Source organism: Neolamprologus brichardi, chromosome 18 (assembly GCF_056152115.1).
Source record: "Neolamprologus brichardi isolate AB-2024 chromosome 18, ASM5615211v1, whole genome shotgun sequence".
Taxonomy (NCBI): Eukaryota; Metazoa; Chordata; class Actinopteri; order Cichliformes; family Cichlidae; genus Neolamprologus; species Neolamprologus brichardi.
In genome coordinates this window covers 18524851-18542711 of record NC_142121.1, presented here as the reverse complement: position 1 = coordinate 18542711, position 17861 = coordinate 18524851, and the positions used below count along the sequence as shown (strand labels likewise).

The window sequence follows — 17861 nt, the reverse complement described above, 5'->3', positions numbered from 1 at the left end:
TGGTTATCAGTGGAATTACAGACAAAAAGAGGTTAGCGTCTACCACGACTGGCTTTGGTAATCTTTTGATTTTTTTTATCTAGTACCTTCATAAGTTTCCATGTGATCAGTAATTGTCTATTTATTTATTTGCTTGATTATTTTGATCATTTCTAAATATTTAAATAAAAGTAAATTGAATAGAACTGAGTTTGTTTATTTTTAACAGGGACAGTGTACATTAATAAACATTGCTGTAATTGTACTAGAGTTAGCAACAGGTTAATATTCATCACCTGCAAACTAACAGTATTTCTGTTAACCTCTGCTGTGTTATGTTTGTACTGTAAATGAACCAAAACATCATCATGCTAGCGAGTTAAGACCAGATGATAAGTCTGGTAAATATGCTGCATGTTAAATAGCATGCACATTAAAAGCATGCAGACAGCACATACAGAGTCCACTGTGGAGTTTTTTCACAGCATCTGCGCTTCATAGTTATAGTGTTATATGGTCGACCAATGGATTATTATTGCAGCTTTCTGAAATGCATCTGTTTTATTAAAACATTCAATTAAATAATAATTTAATTAAATGTTTTACTTCTTTTTATCTATATATATTTCTACCACAAATAAAGAGAATGGATGTAGTTCACTGGCTTAACTCAGTTCTTACGCATGTCTAATTATCAGTCCCAAGCGCACTAATCCACAAATGTTGTTCCTGTGTTATTCGCAGCCTCTTATTTTCTGTGTCCATCCCAGTGTCTTAATCCATTATCTGTATTTGTGTGGAACAAAGCTTTTGAACCCACTGTTTCAAAGTTCTGAGTGAAAATGTTTTACAGAATAAAGTTTTGAAACTAAGTGAGTTATCACCATGCAACATACGGGAAGCACATTTTATATGTGAATGATCGGTGTCTCTCATGACAATTGTATTAATCTTTAAAAGCAATGTGACATAAATGTATCAATAGACTACCAACAGAATTAACCGCAAACACTAAAGTTGGGGCTCAAAGCACAGAGTACTGCACACAACTCAAAGGACGAGCAAGTGTTGTGTCTACAATTAACTTGCACTTAGCAAAGAACCAATTTTAAACAGTATCATTAAACCCATAATTTCTTTCCATTTCTTTAGTTGAATATACAAACAAAAAGTACACACATAACACAGTCTGACAGGTATTTGTGAACCAACAGGTGATTCCCAAAGCTGAAAACTTGACATATTTCAACTGGTTTGCAGTGTGTCAAAGATTCTGCAGCAATATCTTCACAGAGAACAGAACAAGCATCCAAATAGGAATTTTGGAATCTCTTTAAGAAGCCTAGGGGACTATTCATGAAGACTACTTAAAGAAAACACAAGAAAGTTTGAGTAAGAGAGCTCAGACTGAGTTGAGCTTCCATACATCCTTAATAAAGTGCAATAAATTGCTGCACCTAATTCCCATTTTGCTATAAAGAAGAAGGCTTTGGAACAGCATTATATACACATATTCAGCCCGTGATTTCTGCAGGAGCGTCAGACCTTTTGTGATTGGACTGGTCTGTGGTTCAGACCTTACATTTTCTTTTTCTTAATTAAGAAAACAAGTGGTTCAAAAAGGTTATTTGCTCCATACATAAAATTATGAATTATGCCAGAGTACACACACCTAAGTTCCCTCATTGTGTCACACACAATATTTCACCTACTAAGCAGTTTGAATACAGTATAAGTCACTTTGCAGAGATACAGAGGATGAAAGATATCCCTAAATATATAGTGTAAATTGTTTGTGTATTAAAGCATCCGTGAAAAGTACACAGTCTTTACAAATTTTTTCAGACTTGACTCTGCTCAGGAAAGCCAAGTCCTGGCCTAGTAAAACCTTGGCACGGTGACAAGCAGTACAGTTTATTTGCTGCAGTACTGGAAAAGCAACTGAGACTCCTGCAAAACCTACCTAACACTTCCCATGCGGAAACACAACTCTTCACACCAAGCAACACTAATCAAATTATGTGTACACGTAAAGCAAACAAATCCTGACATTATATTTTTTTGTGAGTACTGCACGTTCACTGACTATGACAACGACTTTATCTGCTGCTTCTGTTTCTATTTGGTTTACTTACAAAATGCGTTTTGTCGGTTTGTGAGGCTTCAGAAATGGACTTGATGTCTTCCACACTGACTCCTTCCATGTCTAATGTCGATCCGGAGTAGAGAACAACGTCTTTTACAAAAATGCTTATAGCTCTTAGCATGTAGGACACAAAGAGGTGCATGTGGATGTAGTTCCTGGTACAGTGTAACCGTCTAAAAAAGAGAGAGAGAAAAAAAGAGTGGTATGGTCAAATATCAGATATGTGAGACATTTTTCCTATTTTTACTTTTTTTTAGACAGTTGGTACACCTCAATGTTAAGTTTGTGCTCGACTTTTCACACGCACACAAACAATACGCATCCTAATTAGAGCCAGCTGAATTCCACGCTGACTACAACACATTCTCGAGAATTAGGAGCTTGAAACACACAAATATTAAATCGTTACACTCAAAGTGAGCAGTAAAAACCAAATTGCAAGCATGTGTTGAAAGGGATCCAAATTTGCTTCCACGAAAGCACAAGTTTATCAGTCAAAAATTCTTCATTCTTAACATCTGTAGAAATGTTAAATTTTGCAACTGTGAAGTGATTCTGGCACTGTGCTCCAAAGGGAGCTGCAGAATCAATAGCCATAAAGGCTACATTATTGCAGTCAAGACAAAACATCAATGCTAAAATTTCTTGAATATTTACTAGTGCAAAAAAAAAAAAGATCTAAAAGGCATGACAGTTTAAAGTCTAAATTTGTCAACATTTACTTGACGCTGACATTAGATCAGTGTAATTTCTACCCATTGTTTCTTTCTCTAAAGACTCTTTAATGAGCTGAATTCTTTGACAAGCAACCCTCAGAGAGCTATTGATTGAGAAAAACTAATCTAGCGTACATTTCCCCAGTGAAAAATTCTGAACACAAGTGGTAATGCAAAATATCCCCTCTTCTCTCTCCCTGGAAAACATTTATGAGCTTTCCTGTCTAAAAGCTGATGTGTTAAAGAGGAGACATGGCTCGAGCGCTCTGAGCACAGAGCCAGAATGTCAGATGGGCCCCTGGGACAACTTATTAAACTCATTTTGCCCGTAGATTTCCTGGTGCCAGTTGGGAGCATTCCTAAAAACCTTCTGACTGCCTGCCTGTACAGTAAGTCACGCCGGTTGGAGCATTGGTAAACAGTTCCTTCCCATTGATTAGTGATAGTCCCTGTGCTCAACTAAATAAGCAAATAATAACAAATCTGCCCTGTGTTAATCAAAATGATTTAAAAAAAATAGACATTTTCGGACTGAATTCAACCTTGTTTTAAGGTTTTTTTCCTTTTTCATTTAAGAAAGTAGCCCTAAGGTAAGGCTGATACCTCTTATGTTTGTACAGTAGGAGGAGAGCTTTTCAAACACAGCACTTGGCTCTGAATTCACTCCCTTCACTCCCTTGTTTAGATGTTTACATGTGGAAAAAGGTGGATGTTGATTAGGAAATGTAATCTTTGTAAGCTGGGAGGAATAATAAAAAATAAAAAAATCAGCATACACACTTTGGTTGTGTGTCAGCAAAATCTGAAATCAGCATGAAAATAACAAAGAACCTAAATGTCAGGCAATGAGGCATGCATTACAGCACGCCTGAAGGCAGGGTCCTCCTCAAAGGCAGTCATATCATAGTCTGTTAAAAGTCAAAGTAAAAGTCAAAGGTAATGCTTGATATAGATTGTGTGCTCCGTGCCGTCGCTGTGACACAACACATATATTGCGATGCACGATTATCCGATTATCCAGCATGCCATCATGCTGTGAATCATTTGGACTCCCTGTTTTGATCCCTTCTCCAATTGCTCTAACCTTAATTTCTGACCCCGTATCAAACGCCCTCTCTTTTGGGAACATTTGTAGTTAAAAGTACTGATTGAAAAAGTCCAGCAGCAGCATCGACTCACCGAAAATATCCCAAAATGACGACAGCCACCATGAGCGACCCCAAAGAGACCGAGTAACCAACCGTGTAAATGAGATACAGACGGTGAAAGACGTCCTGTTGGAAAGGATAATTTGTTAGAATATCAACAGACACATTATCCCCTCCTAATTGCATTGTTTGATCCACTGTATGTTTTAGTCAGACATGCTAATCTCTCTGTTTGTTGGAAAAATTTATTTAAGGATGTCTCCAAATAACCTGGTTTGTCACTGGAAAGCATCAGTACACTGGGCAGTAGTTTAATCCTCCAGCAGAAGCCTGGCTGCAGGTCACCAAGTTAATAAGTGCCAGGACCTCCTTGTGATGTAAGTTGATACTACACTGCTGTTATCATTTAGCATCAGGATCTTGTGCCAGAAAAAAACGCGCGTCTGCAGTATTGCTGTTTGCTATAGTTCATGCGCACATATTTATCATTATCTACTGCAACTGCTCCTCTGTTGGAACATCGATCTGAACATTCGACGTCATACAGATAACAGCGGTATCATATCACTTCAGGCCAGAAAAGGGTGACGATCAAAGCATGGCAGCCTTTGAAAGTTTTCATTTAGCAATATTTTTAACAAGTTTTTCATCCTTCTTACAAGAGCTATTTACCGCCAGCACTGACATCTAACATCCCGAGCGATGATAGAGGAACTCTGCACAGGCACCTGCGATCAAGGTCACATCTAGCTGTCAGTCCCACTGGGTTGTAGTAGTTCTTCTTCTTTTAACTGTTTCCACATGGTGCTTTGCAGTGTAATGGTGCTGTTGGTGCTCATGGTATTACAGATTATGCAACACATAATCCTCTTTATTAAGGTTAAAGATGTCCATTTTGTAAGACGTGTACGCCCGCTTAAAATGTGCAACTGTGTCAGGATCCACAGCAAAGAAACACTATCAGCTGACAGGTCTGCTATGAAACAATGAAACAAATACAACAACTATAAAGACCTCATTATGATAATTAATTATAACGTCAGGTAAATGACAACAAAGCTCTAACATTAAAACATTAGCTGAGCTAAATATACAACACACTCCACCCTGGGCCTAAGTATGTCAATTTTTATGGTTTGGCTTTAGAGAAGAAAAATTCTACAGCATAAAATGGTCATAAGCAATTACCTTTCACTGTAATAGCCTCAAATCAATAAAATAGATTGCACTATAGTATGAGGTGGTGCAACTTCATTAACCCTTTCCAAACCATCCTAAAAAGTTTGTTAAAACCTTCTCAACTCTTCACTCACTGACTTTTATATTATAGATTTCATGCACACACTTGGAAATAGCATATTATATATTTATTTATATGTGTGTGTTGTCTGCCTTTTAATGAATAATTCTGTGCTTTGCTGCTACGCTGTACTATTCTGTTGTCAAATGTTCTGACCTTTTAAGGGGACTACAGATGCAAAATAACACCACGGTGACATTAAGCTGTCGTAAGCCTGTTAAAGTAATTAAAAATACTGCACTTCTAACTGCTGTGCCTCAAGCACTGGAAAACAGTCCCTTCTTCCATGTGTAACACACCCCACGATCCAGGTGGGGTTTCCTATAGAAATAAGCAGTCAGACATAACTGGCCCACACAGGTCTGGCCCACCCTGACATATATCCTATCAAACACCTTGAAGAGACCTGTGATAAGCTGGACCCCTGACTAGCATCCAAATCTCGTCACCTATCAGTGATGCTGTCAAGGTTATATCAAAGATTTGCAGCAAAGTCTTCCCAAAATGGTCGAGGCTGTTGTAAAAGCATAAAAATGTTTGCTAATGCTCCACACTAATGGTTTTCAAAGAAGATGAAAATCTAATCGGTTCTTCCTTAATCCAAGAGAACATTTGTGCAAGATTTGACAATACTGCATTCACAAGAAAGGATGCATAAAAATAATTAAAATCGACAAATGAAGCTGCGTGACTCAACTGCGGGTCTTATTATTGTTAAGTAAGTCAACTGAGCCATGTCTGGTGAGTTCTTAGTGGTCTTAGATTTGCGAGGGAATGACTCAGTTCAAGACTAATCTGGCACTGTTTTCATTTTGTATTATAACATAAATTTAGCCAGTTAAAGCCATTTTATCACAAAGCGACCACATGACTATCCTTTCATTATCCCCTCATCATCTTCTCAACATTTCAGTAAATACGATCAGACTTTATTTGCATTGCACATTACTAAGAAGGCATGCTGTTGATTTGTTACGCATTTCAAAGAAAGTATAATTGCAGGGTACATTTTTTTCTTAAATGCCTTAAGTGAGACAATTTGCTATGGTGCTGCTGTTAATTATTTTGGTGGGAGACAGTGTCAGTATGTAAATGGAAATCAGATGGATCTTACCATTTGATAGCTTGGGTTATATTCGGGGAGGTGTTTTGAACATTCAGTATAATCGGCCCATGTTCTGTTGGCTGCTGCCAGCTGCCATATCCCATTGCTGTCACACCGACGGTGTGCTAATCCTAGAAATCAACAAAAGAAGTCTATTTTAATTACAGATTTAAAGCTGCATAATTCAATAAATTGCCAAAGCGGGTTCAGAGAGAGCTCGAGTTATGATTTGCAATGAGTTTGCAGAGCGCAGCTTAACTCATTTTAAAATTCAGGGATTTAACTGCTTACTGTATCCAGGGCCAAGCTTACCTTTATGGTTGAAGTCAAAGATATACTCTGGACAGGGAGTGGATATTTTTCCAGGAGGCCCTTCAGGCCAACAAACAATGCCATCCCAATCTGGTGAGCAGAAACCATCTGCAGAGAAAAGAAAAGAGTTGACTTAATACCAAATCCTGTCATGACTATAGCACTGCAGTAATGGTCAGTAGGCATTTCCAAGATCTGCTTGTTTTCAAGGTTTTTGTTTGAATTTTAAAAAGCAGACACACGATACATAAACAGCACTGGAATGGCACTACAAAAGCAGCCTTGTAATTTCATGTGTGGCATAACTGACCCCCCCCCCCCCCTTTTTTTTTTTTTTATTCATTTTTGTTCTACTTGTGGGAAACATGGGTCACCAAAAGAAAACACATGCCTGTCCACTTCCCATCTATTGTCACATAATTAAGACTTGGAACCATGGAATTTCCCGCATGCTGACAACAAGTTGTCCATTGAATCTGGTGTGTTCATTAAGGCTTGTTTGTTAGCTGCTGGATATTTCCATAACTGCTCCGTTGTTGATAACACAACAACTATTATAATGTTGTATGGAATTGGTTTTAGCACGGATCTTATTTAAAGACTTTCTGCAACACTAGCTGCATTGTAGTGCCCTAACTGGCAAATTATGGTTAAATAACAGCACCATATTATATAATTCACTTTCAATATGTATCATATGTTTTGAGTCTTTTTTTAAGATGGATCACATTCAATTAATTAACAACATCCAATTTGATTATTCATTTACAGAGTTATGTCTTGCTAGGGTGAATGAAATTTTAGAGAATGGGAAAAAATGCTGATAAGATGTAAAACAAATGTCTTATTTGGCCAATCATTATACCCAATGCAGCAATTCTATGTATATTGTGTAATGTAAAATATTTATTTTAAAATATTTAATAATTAAACATTTTTAAAAAGTTGAAAAAAAAATTCAAGTTCTCATCACAATTTACAGTCCTCAACATGTTTTAGACCACCACCGACTAAAAGGTTTGTGCCAGTCCTTCCTTAAATTAACAGTATTTATGATTACCAAAATATTTTTTATGTTCTATAAGAGCTAATCCAACAGTACAGCTGTGCTATTTAATCAAAATCACATTTTTAGTGATTAAGTATAGTTATTCTTACTATACATGAATTTTCAGATTCACTGTTTTTCAAAACAACCATAATAAAATAGTAAAACATGTAATTTTGTAATAAATGGTTAATTTATGGTTCTCAGAATTCTCAGTTTTTTCCTGTTCAAACTTAGGTAAAATTTGAATTCGGTCATTTTTAGTTTTTAGGGTTGCTTGTTTTTATGAGACGTGGTCTAATAAATGTGTTAGGAACTAAAAAAATTTATCAGTCTGGACTTAGGTGACCATAGTGGTTTGGGTGATTTCACTTTATTAATAACAATAAATTATCTAGTAAAGAATTGACTAATAATAATAATAATAATCATAATAATGATGATCATGATCATTATTATTATAAGGTTCCTTTGTAAGTGAGCATGCGCCATTAGCGTGCTGCCTGCTGTAACCCTAATTTCCTTCGGGATTAATAAAGTATTCTGATTCTGATTCTGATTCTGATTCTGAAATCCCATATTTGCATTCATTTTTGTTACATATAAAAATATCACATAAAAAACAGTTATTGTATATTTCTCTTTGAACAACAGAATTGGTTAATGATAATAATTCTCTCTCTCTCTCTCTCTCTCTCTCCCTCTCTCTCTTTTTTTTAAATGAGGCTGATTATGAATGCAAAATGTTTCCCAGGAATCATTAAAGCAAAAAAAATTTTCTCCACACTTTTCACAGATTTTTACAAGATGCATGGTGATCCCAATGATCACAACAGAAAATGTTGTGTCAAATTATTAGCAAAGACTGTGCTACATTAAACTTTGCCATAATGCATCTGTGCTAAGTTCAGACAAAGAACTTTACGTTCAAAGTGGGGGGAAACCTATGAGTGCACACAGTCCCCTAATTCTCAGCTAAACCGTGGAACAGAGCCTGCTGATAGTGTGAGCGGAGTCCCTTTCACCACAGATTCTTGGCAAAACCTCTCTTATGGCTTGGCATTTATGTTGTATTATTGAAAACATCTGCCCCACTTTGACCACTAATAAGTAGGTAAGCATAGAACTAAAACTCTCCTCTCTTTGCAGTAGATCCATTATTTTCTCATTCCTGTAATCAAACTTACAAAGAAACATCTGACAAAATGACGACTTGCTTTTAACTGCTTGTCACTGGGAGCACAAAATTAAAGAGTAGACTGAGTGGAGCTGACTGATTCTTGCAGATGCACGGTGGGAAAAAAAATGCGTTTAGTTTTGAAAATCACGCTGACCACACATCCTGGGAGTAAAAGTAGAATTGCTGCTTGCTTTTGCCATAGGTTTTACTACCATAGGACCACCTACTAACAGGCTTAAATTAAACACACAAACACACAGACACACACACACATACAATTTCCTGTAAATTTCTTGACCGCAATTTAAATATAAACGTGCCTACGGGGGGACTTTGGTATTTGTGATGTCACTGGGGTTTGAAGAATGTTTTTTTCTCCCCCAACTCATTTGATTCTGACCTGCAGATGTCAAAACACTCACTGCAGTTCCTCCTGATACATGCAGCCTTTTATAATGATTCCCCAAGTTATTCTACACCCAGACCACAAGCTTGAAGGTTGAGCTATTTTCACACTGCAAGGTCTGGGGATTTGAACCCACATCCCTCCACTGTCCTCCCCAGGCAAACCTCACTGCATCCCTCAAAGAAAACCTTGTCCCAGGCATCAAATGGTGAATTTTACACATTTGAAGCCCAAATGAAGAACAACGGCTTTTCCTTTCAAGCAGCACTCAAAGCTTTCTTAATTAACACATAATTTTGGATAGTTTTTCTACACTTTCTGCATTTTACTCTGCTGCCATTTAAAGCCGTCGTCATTCCTAATCTCCTATAATAGTTCAAAAAGCCACAGGATTACAGTTAAAGAGCCAGAAAAAAATCCTGGGAGATTAGGCAAGACAATTACAGATATAAATCTAAAGCTAGTAGTTGGTGCAATCAGTTTATATCAACCCATGGTTTGAAGTTCACGCCACAATGCAAAAAGGAAGGAAAATGTCTCTTAAAAAGTGATTTCTGCTGAAATCTTGATGACTTTTTCAAGGAAAATACTGACATCCTTCATCAGAAAGCGCAAGTTAGGTTTTCTTTGAACTTAATGGCAAAATCTTGACAATATCTATAATTTTACTCAACATCACAGCAAACCCACTACCCAGATTTTAAATGACTTCCACACTGCATAATTACAAACAGACAGATGTGGCTCTGGAGTTCAAATCAAATCGAAATGAAGGTTTGAAAATCTCAAATCAAGCACATGCAAGGAGCACGTATGTGCTTCTCAAGCCGTTAGTCTCCACCACACTGGGGGACTTAACTGAGGACTCTACTCTTTATTAAGGTAACAGGGTTATTCTAATTTCTTCAGCTGTAATGTGATTGAACAGACATGTGCAACCTTCCAAAAGAGGTCAGCAAAAAACCACTACATGCAGGATGAGTCACATTCGGCACACCAGCATCATCAGGTATGCAGGTCAGCTCTCTTGTGCTGATGTACCCCCTAAACAGCACCTCAAGCATTTCACAGAATCCCAGTCAGGCATTCCTGATGGGCTCATTAGAGTCCAGATTGAGTCTCCCCTAATGTACAGACACAGGAACATGCGAGTGCAATAAGGCCGTGGTTATCAACTATTTATACCAGATTAAAATATAAATGTACATATAGTCCCATATGTCTAGTCAAGATAGTGCAAAATGTTTAATTAGAAATACAGGACGTTAATGTGTTATCCCATTGTAGTTCGTACTGAAAATAGCATGCACTCGGAGGTGCATACAGACATGTGACACCAACCTTTCCTGTCACTACAACATGTCAGGATAGATTCTCGTCTGCGAGATCTCTGATGTTTCACTGATTGCTCTCCTCTGCATTGGCGCCTATAGCCCTCTTGTTAAGCGTGCTGTAAGAGCTGGAACATAAACCCTAAGCAAATAAAATCCGCTGCTCGGCCCACTGCAATTCTAAAAAGTAGCAATTCTGACATTTTTTTTTTAATCTAATTTGAGCTAGTGGATATTTATCAAAACCATGAAAAGTTGGGACATACCACATGGGTAATGTAACTACAGGGAACAGTCAACAATAGCTTTTGTGTTCTGAGCCAGGAAGTAAACGTTTTTAATTATGTGTTTCATTTACAAGGAGTATCGTTTGGAGGGCAAAGAATTTCATGTGACCACAATGCACTGGGGTTAAAGAGAAAATAATATGATTGGTTTGGCTGTGGAATTCCTCTCCAATCAACTGGGAGAATGACAGCAACCACATGACGATACAGTGTGCTGGGGTCTGCAGGAAAATGGCGTTCTTCAGATAGCCATAAATATTGAAAAACACCCCAGGACCAGGTTTGCCTTCGAGCTCAGCCTTCGGAAAGCCACAGAGAAGACAAAGGAAAAAAGCTGAGGTTTTAAATGTAACCATCAACTTACAGTTCACAAAAAATGTCTTGAAACTGCTCCAAGAATGGTCCGTGATTTGAACATATCAGCGAAATATAGGCAAAACGGTCCCTTAAATTTAAATATTTACTTATTATGGTGAAGTATGAACAGCATCAGTTGATTAGCTTAAGCTCTTATAATCAACAGTCACTCTCAAACAAGTCACCAATCACATTCAATCAACATAGCGTCTCGATGCACTCTTTACTTTCAAGCTTGTGTTCATCATGTTGCTGGTTATGCAGTTTACTTCCACAGTTCTTGGTAAACCTCACTGTCGATTGGTTTCTCCCTCCATACACACAGCCTTCTCTCGGTACACCTCCCGTGTCTGATTATATTGCCGACACGGCAATATAATCATGGCTGCCGATATTTCAGCTCGGCAGCCATGAGGCGCTGCTCTGTGCAGCCTCTGGGGGATTTACTGCACTCCACATTGAACCTCTAGCTTCAGCTAGAATTCACTGGGGAGCTTCCTCACAAGTGGAAAGCCCCAAACTATTTTTAAGTGATAACGCCTTTGACAAATGTGCCTGTGACAAATGTGCCTGTGACAGAAATCTTTTAACTAAAAAACCTTTAACAGGTGGTGGAAAATCACACTATTGAAAACCAATAATAAAAGGCAAATAAAGCAGCACCTTCCAAACACATGATCCCATTTCAATTTCACGCATTCCACTTGATTAGTTTCCTCCAGTTTTTAGCTATTAGTTATCTTGTAATAATAATCTGTAGCTAAACAAGACATGTTATTCGATATACAGAAGCTATTAGGGACGAGCTTATGGATTTGTATCTGTTATCTCTCTAACACACCCCTTTTACTGGGTGATTTGCATGACAAACATTGACTCTGTAATCCCTTTGTTACTCTGCTTTGGTATGAGGAGAATCACAATCCTGCTAACAGAGCAAACAATGAACCAAAAGCAACCAATGTCCTGTGCATGCGCTAAATGTTAATCAAATCTGCAATATCATGCACACGCACACCTGGAGGCAATGTTCCCATTTTAAACCACAGCACACCTTGATAAGTGCATACATGTCCCACACCCCACTTTCACCACTTTCCCCAGTCTACAAAATGTAAGGGGCTGGGTTCAGGTGTGCAGATATGCCATTTAACTTAGTTTGGTTTTTTTTGTTTTTTTTTACAGATTTCAGCTTTTGCAAGAGAAGCGGTGCACATCCATTCCAAGCCCCCGGTTAAAAATGAGTCTCCAGCTAAAAGACATCCTACAGGCGATTTAAGGTTTAATTCTGGATTTAGGGATCTGTGATTTTTTTTCACATGACTGCACTCAATCCACAGCTGTAGCACACAATGAAATATGTGAACAAATATTAAAGAGCCATGCTGGTTTATACAGATATTCCTCCGGCCCCCTGATGATGAATCCTACTTAAATCTCCTATGTGGCTGTTGACTATTTTGCCATGAAATTCAATACTGAAAGTTCAAGTCCCCCTGAAGAATAACAGTATTGTCATTACAGACTCACAAAGCCACTCATACGGCTAAAGACTGAAAGATTTGTTTCTGTACTCACCAGGAATCCTCTGCTTTGCCTTGATGATGGCCTCACATTTTTGCTTGGCTCTGTACAAAAACTCTAACTGTTCCTCTTTTGTCAGCACATCATCGGTGTAAACCTGCAAATCAGGGGGAAAGCCGCAGAGTTAACGGAAGGATATGGAAGCGGAAATAGGAATAGTGTGAAAAATAGATACTTTCAAAGAAAATTTCCAACACCAAACATCTATTACAACTCAGCTACATGGCAGTTAAAATGACAAGAACAACATAAAAGTATTTCGCTGCAGATGTAGACTCTCCTCTGGATCTGAAATGAGCATGAAAATCAGTTCAGACTTAGACATTAATTTCTCTTTGCAGCTTCTTCAAAACTGTCAAACTGTCTGAAGCCCTGCCCGTGGTGCTGTGGAGAAAAAAAAAATTTATCCAGTTTCCTTCCTCCAAAATTCATCGGATATGAGTGACAGTAATACAGTGGATAAATATTAGAAAGTCCTGTACTTTGACAACATCAGTGGATTCATTGAAGAAATCAGTCTCACTGTGATAAAGTGAAAGCTAAACTTCCCTTACTCAACAGCATCAGTTTCACTTGCAGCATGCAGGCTTATTCCAGCGGTAAACTGATCGACATGAGGAAAATTTTAACACTGACAAAAATTACATTTTATTCCCTGCAGTTTTTTTTTTTTTTTACCCCTTATATATTTTCAGCTTCTGAACGTTTTATATGAGGGTGACGTGGTAACTCAGGTGTGGTTTTCCAGTCAGGGAAACTTTTTCCATTCTAATAGGTCACACTGACTGACTTGCTGTTTGCCTGTGGATCACTTTCGGGCATTGACAAATGTGACTGTATTAAAAACGACAACATTCATTTTTAACAGAACATGACAAGAAGAGTGGAAATGAAAAAACAGGCCGCCTAAACTAAAGGCTAGATCACCAGGATAGTTAATGCTGTCATGTAGGCACTATCATTGTTCTCTGAGCCACACTGCAGCAAAACTATAAGACACACACCATGAGACATAAACTAACACGTATGCCGTACAGAGCGCCTGGAGGTGCGGCTAAAAAAAACCCACACACACACAGTCTTGTTTTTTTGGTCCAGTGATCCAGAGCAAATAGTGCAAATTAAAGACAGACGTTTACTCAGAGCAGCTGACTGCCTGGCTGCAGTTGCATCTGTCGGTTTCAGACACAAATTACATGTCTGGATGTGAAGAAATTGAATTTTGCTTCTATGAAAGCAAGAAGCAGAACACTTCAAATAGTAACGAGTAATTGTTTTACCAATGACCAAGAGACAGCAGGGAGAACAAGGTAAATCTATGCATAAATAATTCACCTTTCTAAACATTTATTACAGTCATTTTGGATCTAGAATATGTATTTTTTAAACGTGACACAATGGAGTATATAACCATAGACAGATATCTGCAGATACAAAGTAAAGGCGGTGTGGAGACTTGCTTGTTGAATCTCATTGTGATATAATGATGCCTGATTCTATCTCTAAATATAAGTAATATAATTGATTTTCTCTTGTTGCCCTGAAAAATCTTATTTTAGTCTCTACAATATTTGTTAATTTGTTCAGACAGATGTTAACTAAATAATTTGTGTACCTTATTTTTAAGGTATGCTTGTTATATCTAATCAGTCAATCACATGGCACCAACTCGGTGTGTTTAACCAAGTAGCCATTATCAATTGAGCATGAGAATGTGAAAGAAAGGTGTTTTCAGTGAATTTGAATGTGCCAGATGGGCTGGCCTGGTTAGAACCTGCTGATCTCCACAGAAAATATCCAATGTTGATGTCAGAGATCAGACAAATCAGGACTACTTTGAGCTGATAGAAGACAGCAGCAATTCAAATGACTACTTGTTACAAGCAAGGTATGCAGAAGAGCATCTTCGAATGCACAACATGTTAAAGCTTGAAGCAGATGGGCTACAGCACCAGAAGACTGCACTGGGTACAGCTCCTGTCAGCTAACAACAGGATACCGAGGCTATAATTCACACTGGCTCACCAAAATTGGACAACAGACGATTGGAAAAACATTACCTGGTCTGATGTGTCACATGAAACAACATGAAAGCTGATGTTTGCATTCTAATATTTGTGTTCAAGCCTCTAGCTATAGATAAAGACATCTTATGGAAAATAAGTTTTAGTAATAAGACTTTTACTCTTAAACTCTTTTTTGTGATTATAGAAATACAGGAAGTGAGCTTACTCATTCTGCAACAGTATTTTATATTGTATTCTTCTTATTTATAATTTAGTACAGCCAATTGCGGTGGTGTTTATTTAAAGTATATGAAATGCTGAAATTTTACAGCAGTAACAGCAGTATAAATGTTGAGAACCAACCATAGAAAGGACAGTACCAAAACACTGCAGTACTGAAATAAATTACAAGAATTTTACACCGGTTCCCGAGTACAACATTTAAGAGAATGTACTTATTTACTATAACAGTTACTATAGTAGATGTACAGTCTACTAAGAAGTATTTATATTTTTGCAGTTGGCAATACAACTCAGTATAGGAACCTACTGTTGTATAACCTTTTTCAAGACTTTTTCAGCCGTCTCTTGTGCCTGTTCATAATGAGAAATATAATAAATAAGTACAGATAGGAACAAAGACATGTATACTTTGTTTCTAACAGAAGTACGCAACTTCACGAGGTTTAAATTTAACTGTAAATACCAAGCCGTTGTGGGTTTGCTCCATACAAACCCACAATACCTCAATCCATCAATATTTTCACTACTTTCAGCCCTGAAATAAGGATGTCCAGTCTGAGAACTGAATAAGGTTACAGAATGAAGACGTTTATGGCTTTGCACAGTAAACAACCACAGATGGAATAACATTTTACCGCAGGCGAACAAGGATAGATACTACCTGTTTACTGTACTAACTAAGCCAATATAGAATATTCCACTGACAGCTTCTGAGCTGTTCACACTATTTTCATCTAAAAAGCTGCCTAGTCTTACTTTAGGTAATGACCAATAGGTAATCAGAAACAGTGAATGTGGAAGTTATTCTGGTAAGAATAACACCACTATCATTACTCTTTCTATTTGCGGACAGGTGACAAATTAAAGGAAAAACACTGAATGTCTAACCTCTACATTAAGGGGACTGTTATGCTGCAGAAGGCGTTATCGTGATCAGCTTTATCTTGAGATCATATATTTCTTTTCCGATACGAGAGATCACTTCCTGCATATTTATAAAGATGCAGTGGCATTTCCAGTCACCAGGTTTTAAGGTAGTTATAGCCTTATGAAAGAATTTGTACTGACAGATAATTTTCCTCACCACTACCGTAAAACACCAAATGAGGGCTTTTTGGGGAGAAGAGATACTGAGATTTGGAGAATAAGTGACAAGGCTAGCTGAAGCTGCATAATGTATTTTCACCATTTAAATAATTGCATGCATCATGCTGATATATGTTGAATTTTTCCACACACTTCAAATCAGTGTGAAATATTACAATTTCTCTAAGTTATTTCTGCCATTTGAGTGAGACTGCTGTTCCAGCACATTAAGAACAAACATCCCAGCCTTTATAGCGGTGTTTAAGCCCCTGTGAAACATTAAACCAAAATGAGGCATGGAGTTTCAGCTTTCTATCTTAAAAACCAGACTCCTGCATCCAGGGATATAGAGGAGTATCGTTTACCATTTCAAGAGGAGAATCTTGGGTAATATGTATGCCCCGTGATTATTTCTGAAAACTATTCCTCCTCCACTGGCCAGAGTCCAAACCTCCAAAGTAAACACACCTCTCACAGGGAGAAACGCGGACATTCTTATTTACTGCATTTCATTCAAAACACAGTATTCTTTTTGTGAAATGCTTTTGAGTTTGTGCCAAAATGAGAATTAGAAAAATACACAACATATAAATATGTGTGTTTTCATCACCGGTCGCTAGAATACAAACTCCACTTAGATAAACCACAAGTTTCTATTTGTCTTTGCAAACTGCAGCTTGATGACTTAAACTGCAGCCCTCTGCAAGAATATAAGACCAATATTGAGAGAACTGTATTTAGGGTGCTCAGTCAAGAGAGTGTTTAACCGCTAGGATGAAATACTAACATTATACAGTGTGGGAGTGAAGGCACATTTACAGTTTAGTTTTAGTTTTCTATTTTCAGCATTTGGTCATTAATGCAAGTTGTATTTATCTGTCAGAGATTGATTTGTCTGGCATGACAGTTAAATATTTTCAGTGTCCATTTGTTGATTTTCAAATAGTTTGCACCAAAGGTTAAAAAAAATTCTAATAAACTGTCCATCAGAAATGTGTCATATGGCTAGACGCCATGCATACATTGAGTGGAGACACTGGGTTTCCACTGCATAACCAACAGCCTTCATTGCGGACTGCTTTGCGCTTTTTATTTCTTCTTCTTTCTTTTTTTGAAGAAAGTTGTGGCTAACCAAAGTCATTTCCTGTAATGTCCTACACAGAATTTGAGAGTCAAATGCTGGAGCTTGTGAGGTAGACTTTCATTAGAAAAAACAAAACAAAAACTCGAGTATCCAAAAAGTTTAAATGAACCACAAAAACCACTGGATTCAGTGGAGTATAATTATCTGCAGTGAGTCAACAGTGTATTTGGATTCAAAATAAAGCTCAGTGATCTCATTAGTACTATCTCAGACCATGAAAAAGTTCTATCAAAAACACAACATAAAGCGAGTTCCAAATATCATGACGGCAAAGACGCAAGCATTTTTGAGCAAAACACTACAGCTTCGAAGTGGCTTGAACTTTGTACTGATCTCCCAGAAAGTTGAATGTAGGGACAATTCCTTTGCCAAAATTAATATACTTTATCCTCAAGCTAAGATCAGTGGGCAATATAAAATGCATCCCCACAGCTTTGATTATTTTCAGAAGTTTGTTAAAACTGAATTGTTGAAATCCTGTCT

At 37.6% G+C, this 17861-nt stretch overlaps 1 protein-coding gene across 1 annotated transcript in view; it reads right to left on the bottom strand.

Moving 5' to 3' along the window:
* Positions 1–17861, bottom strand: part of pth1r (parathyroid hormone 1 receptor) — a 44887-nt gene that overhangs the window by 7876 nt on the left and 19150 nt on the right. Inside the window, exons 2-6 of the mRNA XM_006792392.3 lie at positions 12894–12996; positions 6707–6814; positions 6404–6525; positions 4021–4115; positions 2115–2298 (exon numbers count right to left, since the gene is read on the bottom strand). Coding sequence (XP_006792455.1) covers positions 2115–2298; positions 4021–4115; positions 6404–6525; positions 6707–6814; positions 12894–12996 — 612 coding nt within the window. The remainder of the gene's footprint in view (positions 1–2114; positions 2299–4020; positions 4116–6403; positions 6526–6706; positions 6815–12893; positions 12997–17861) is intronic.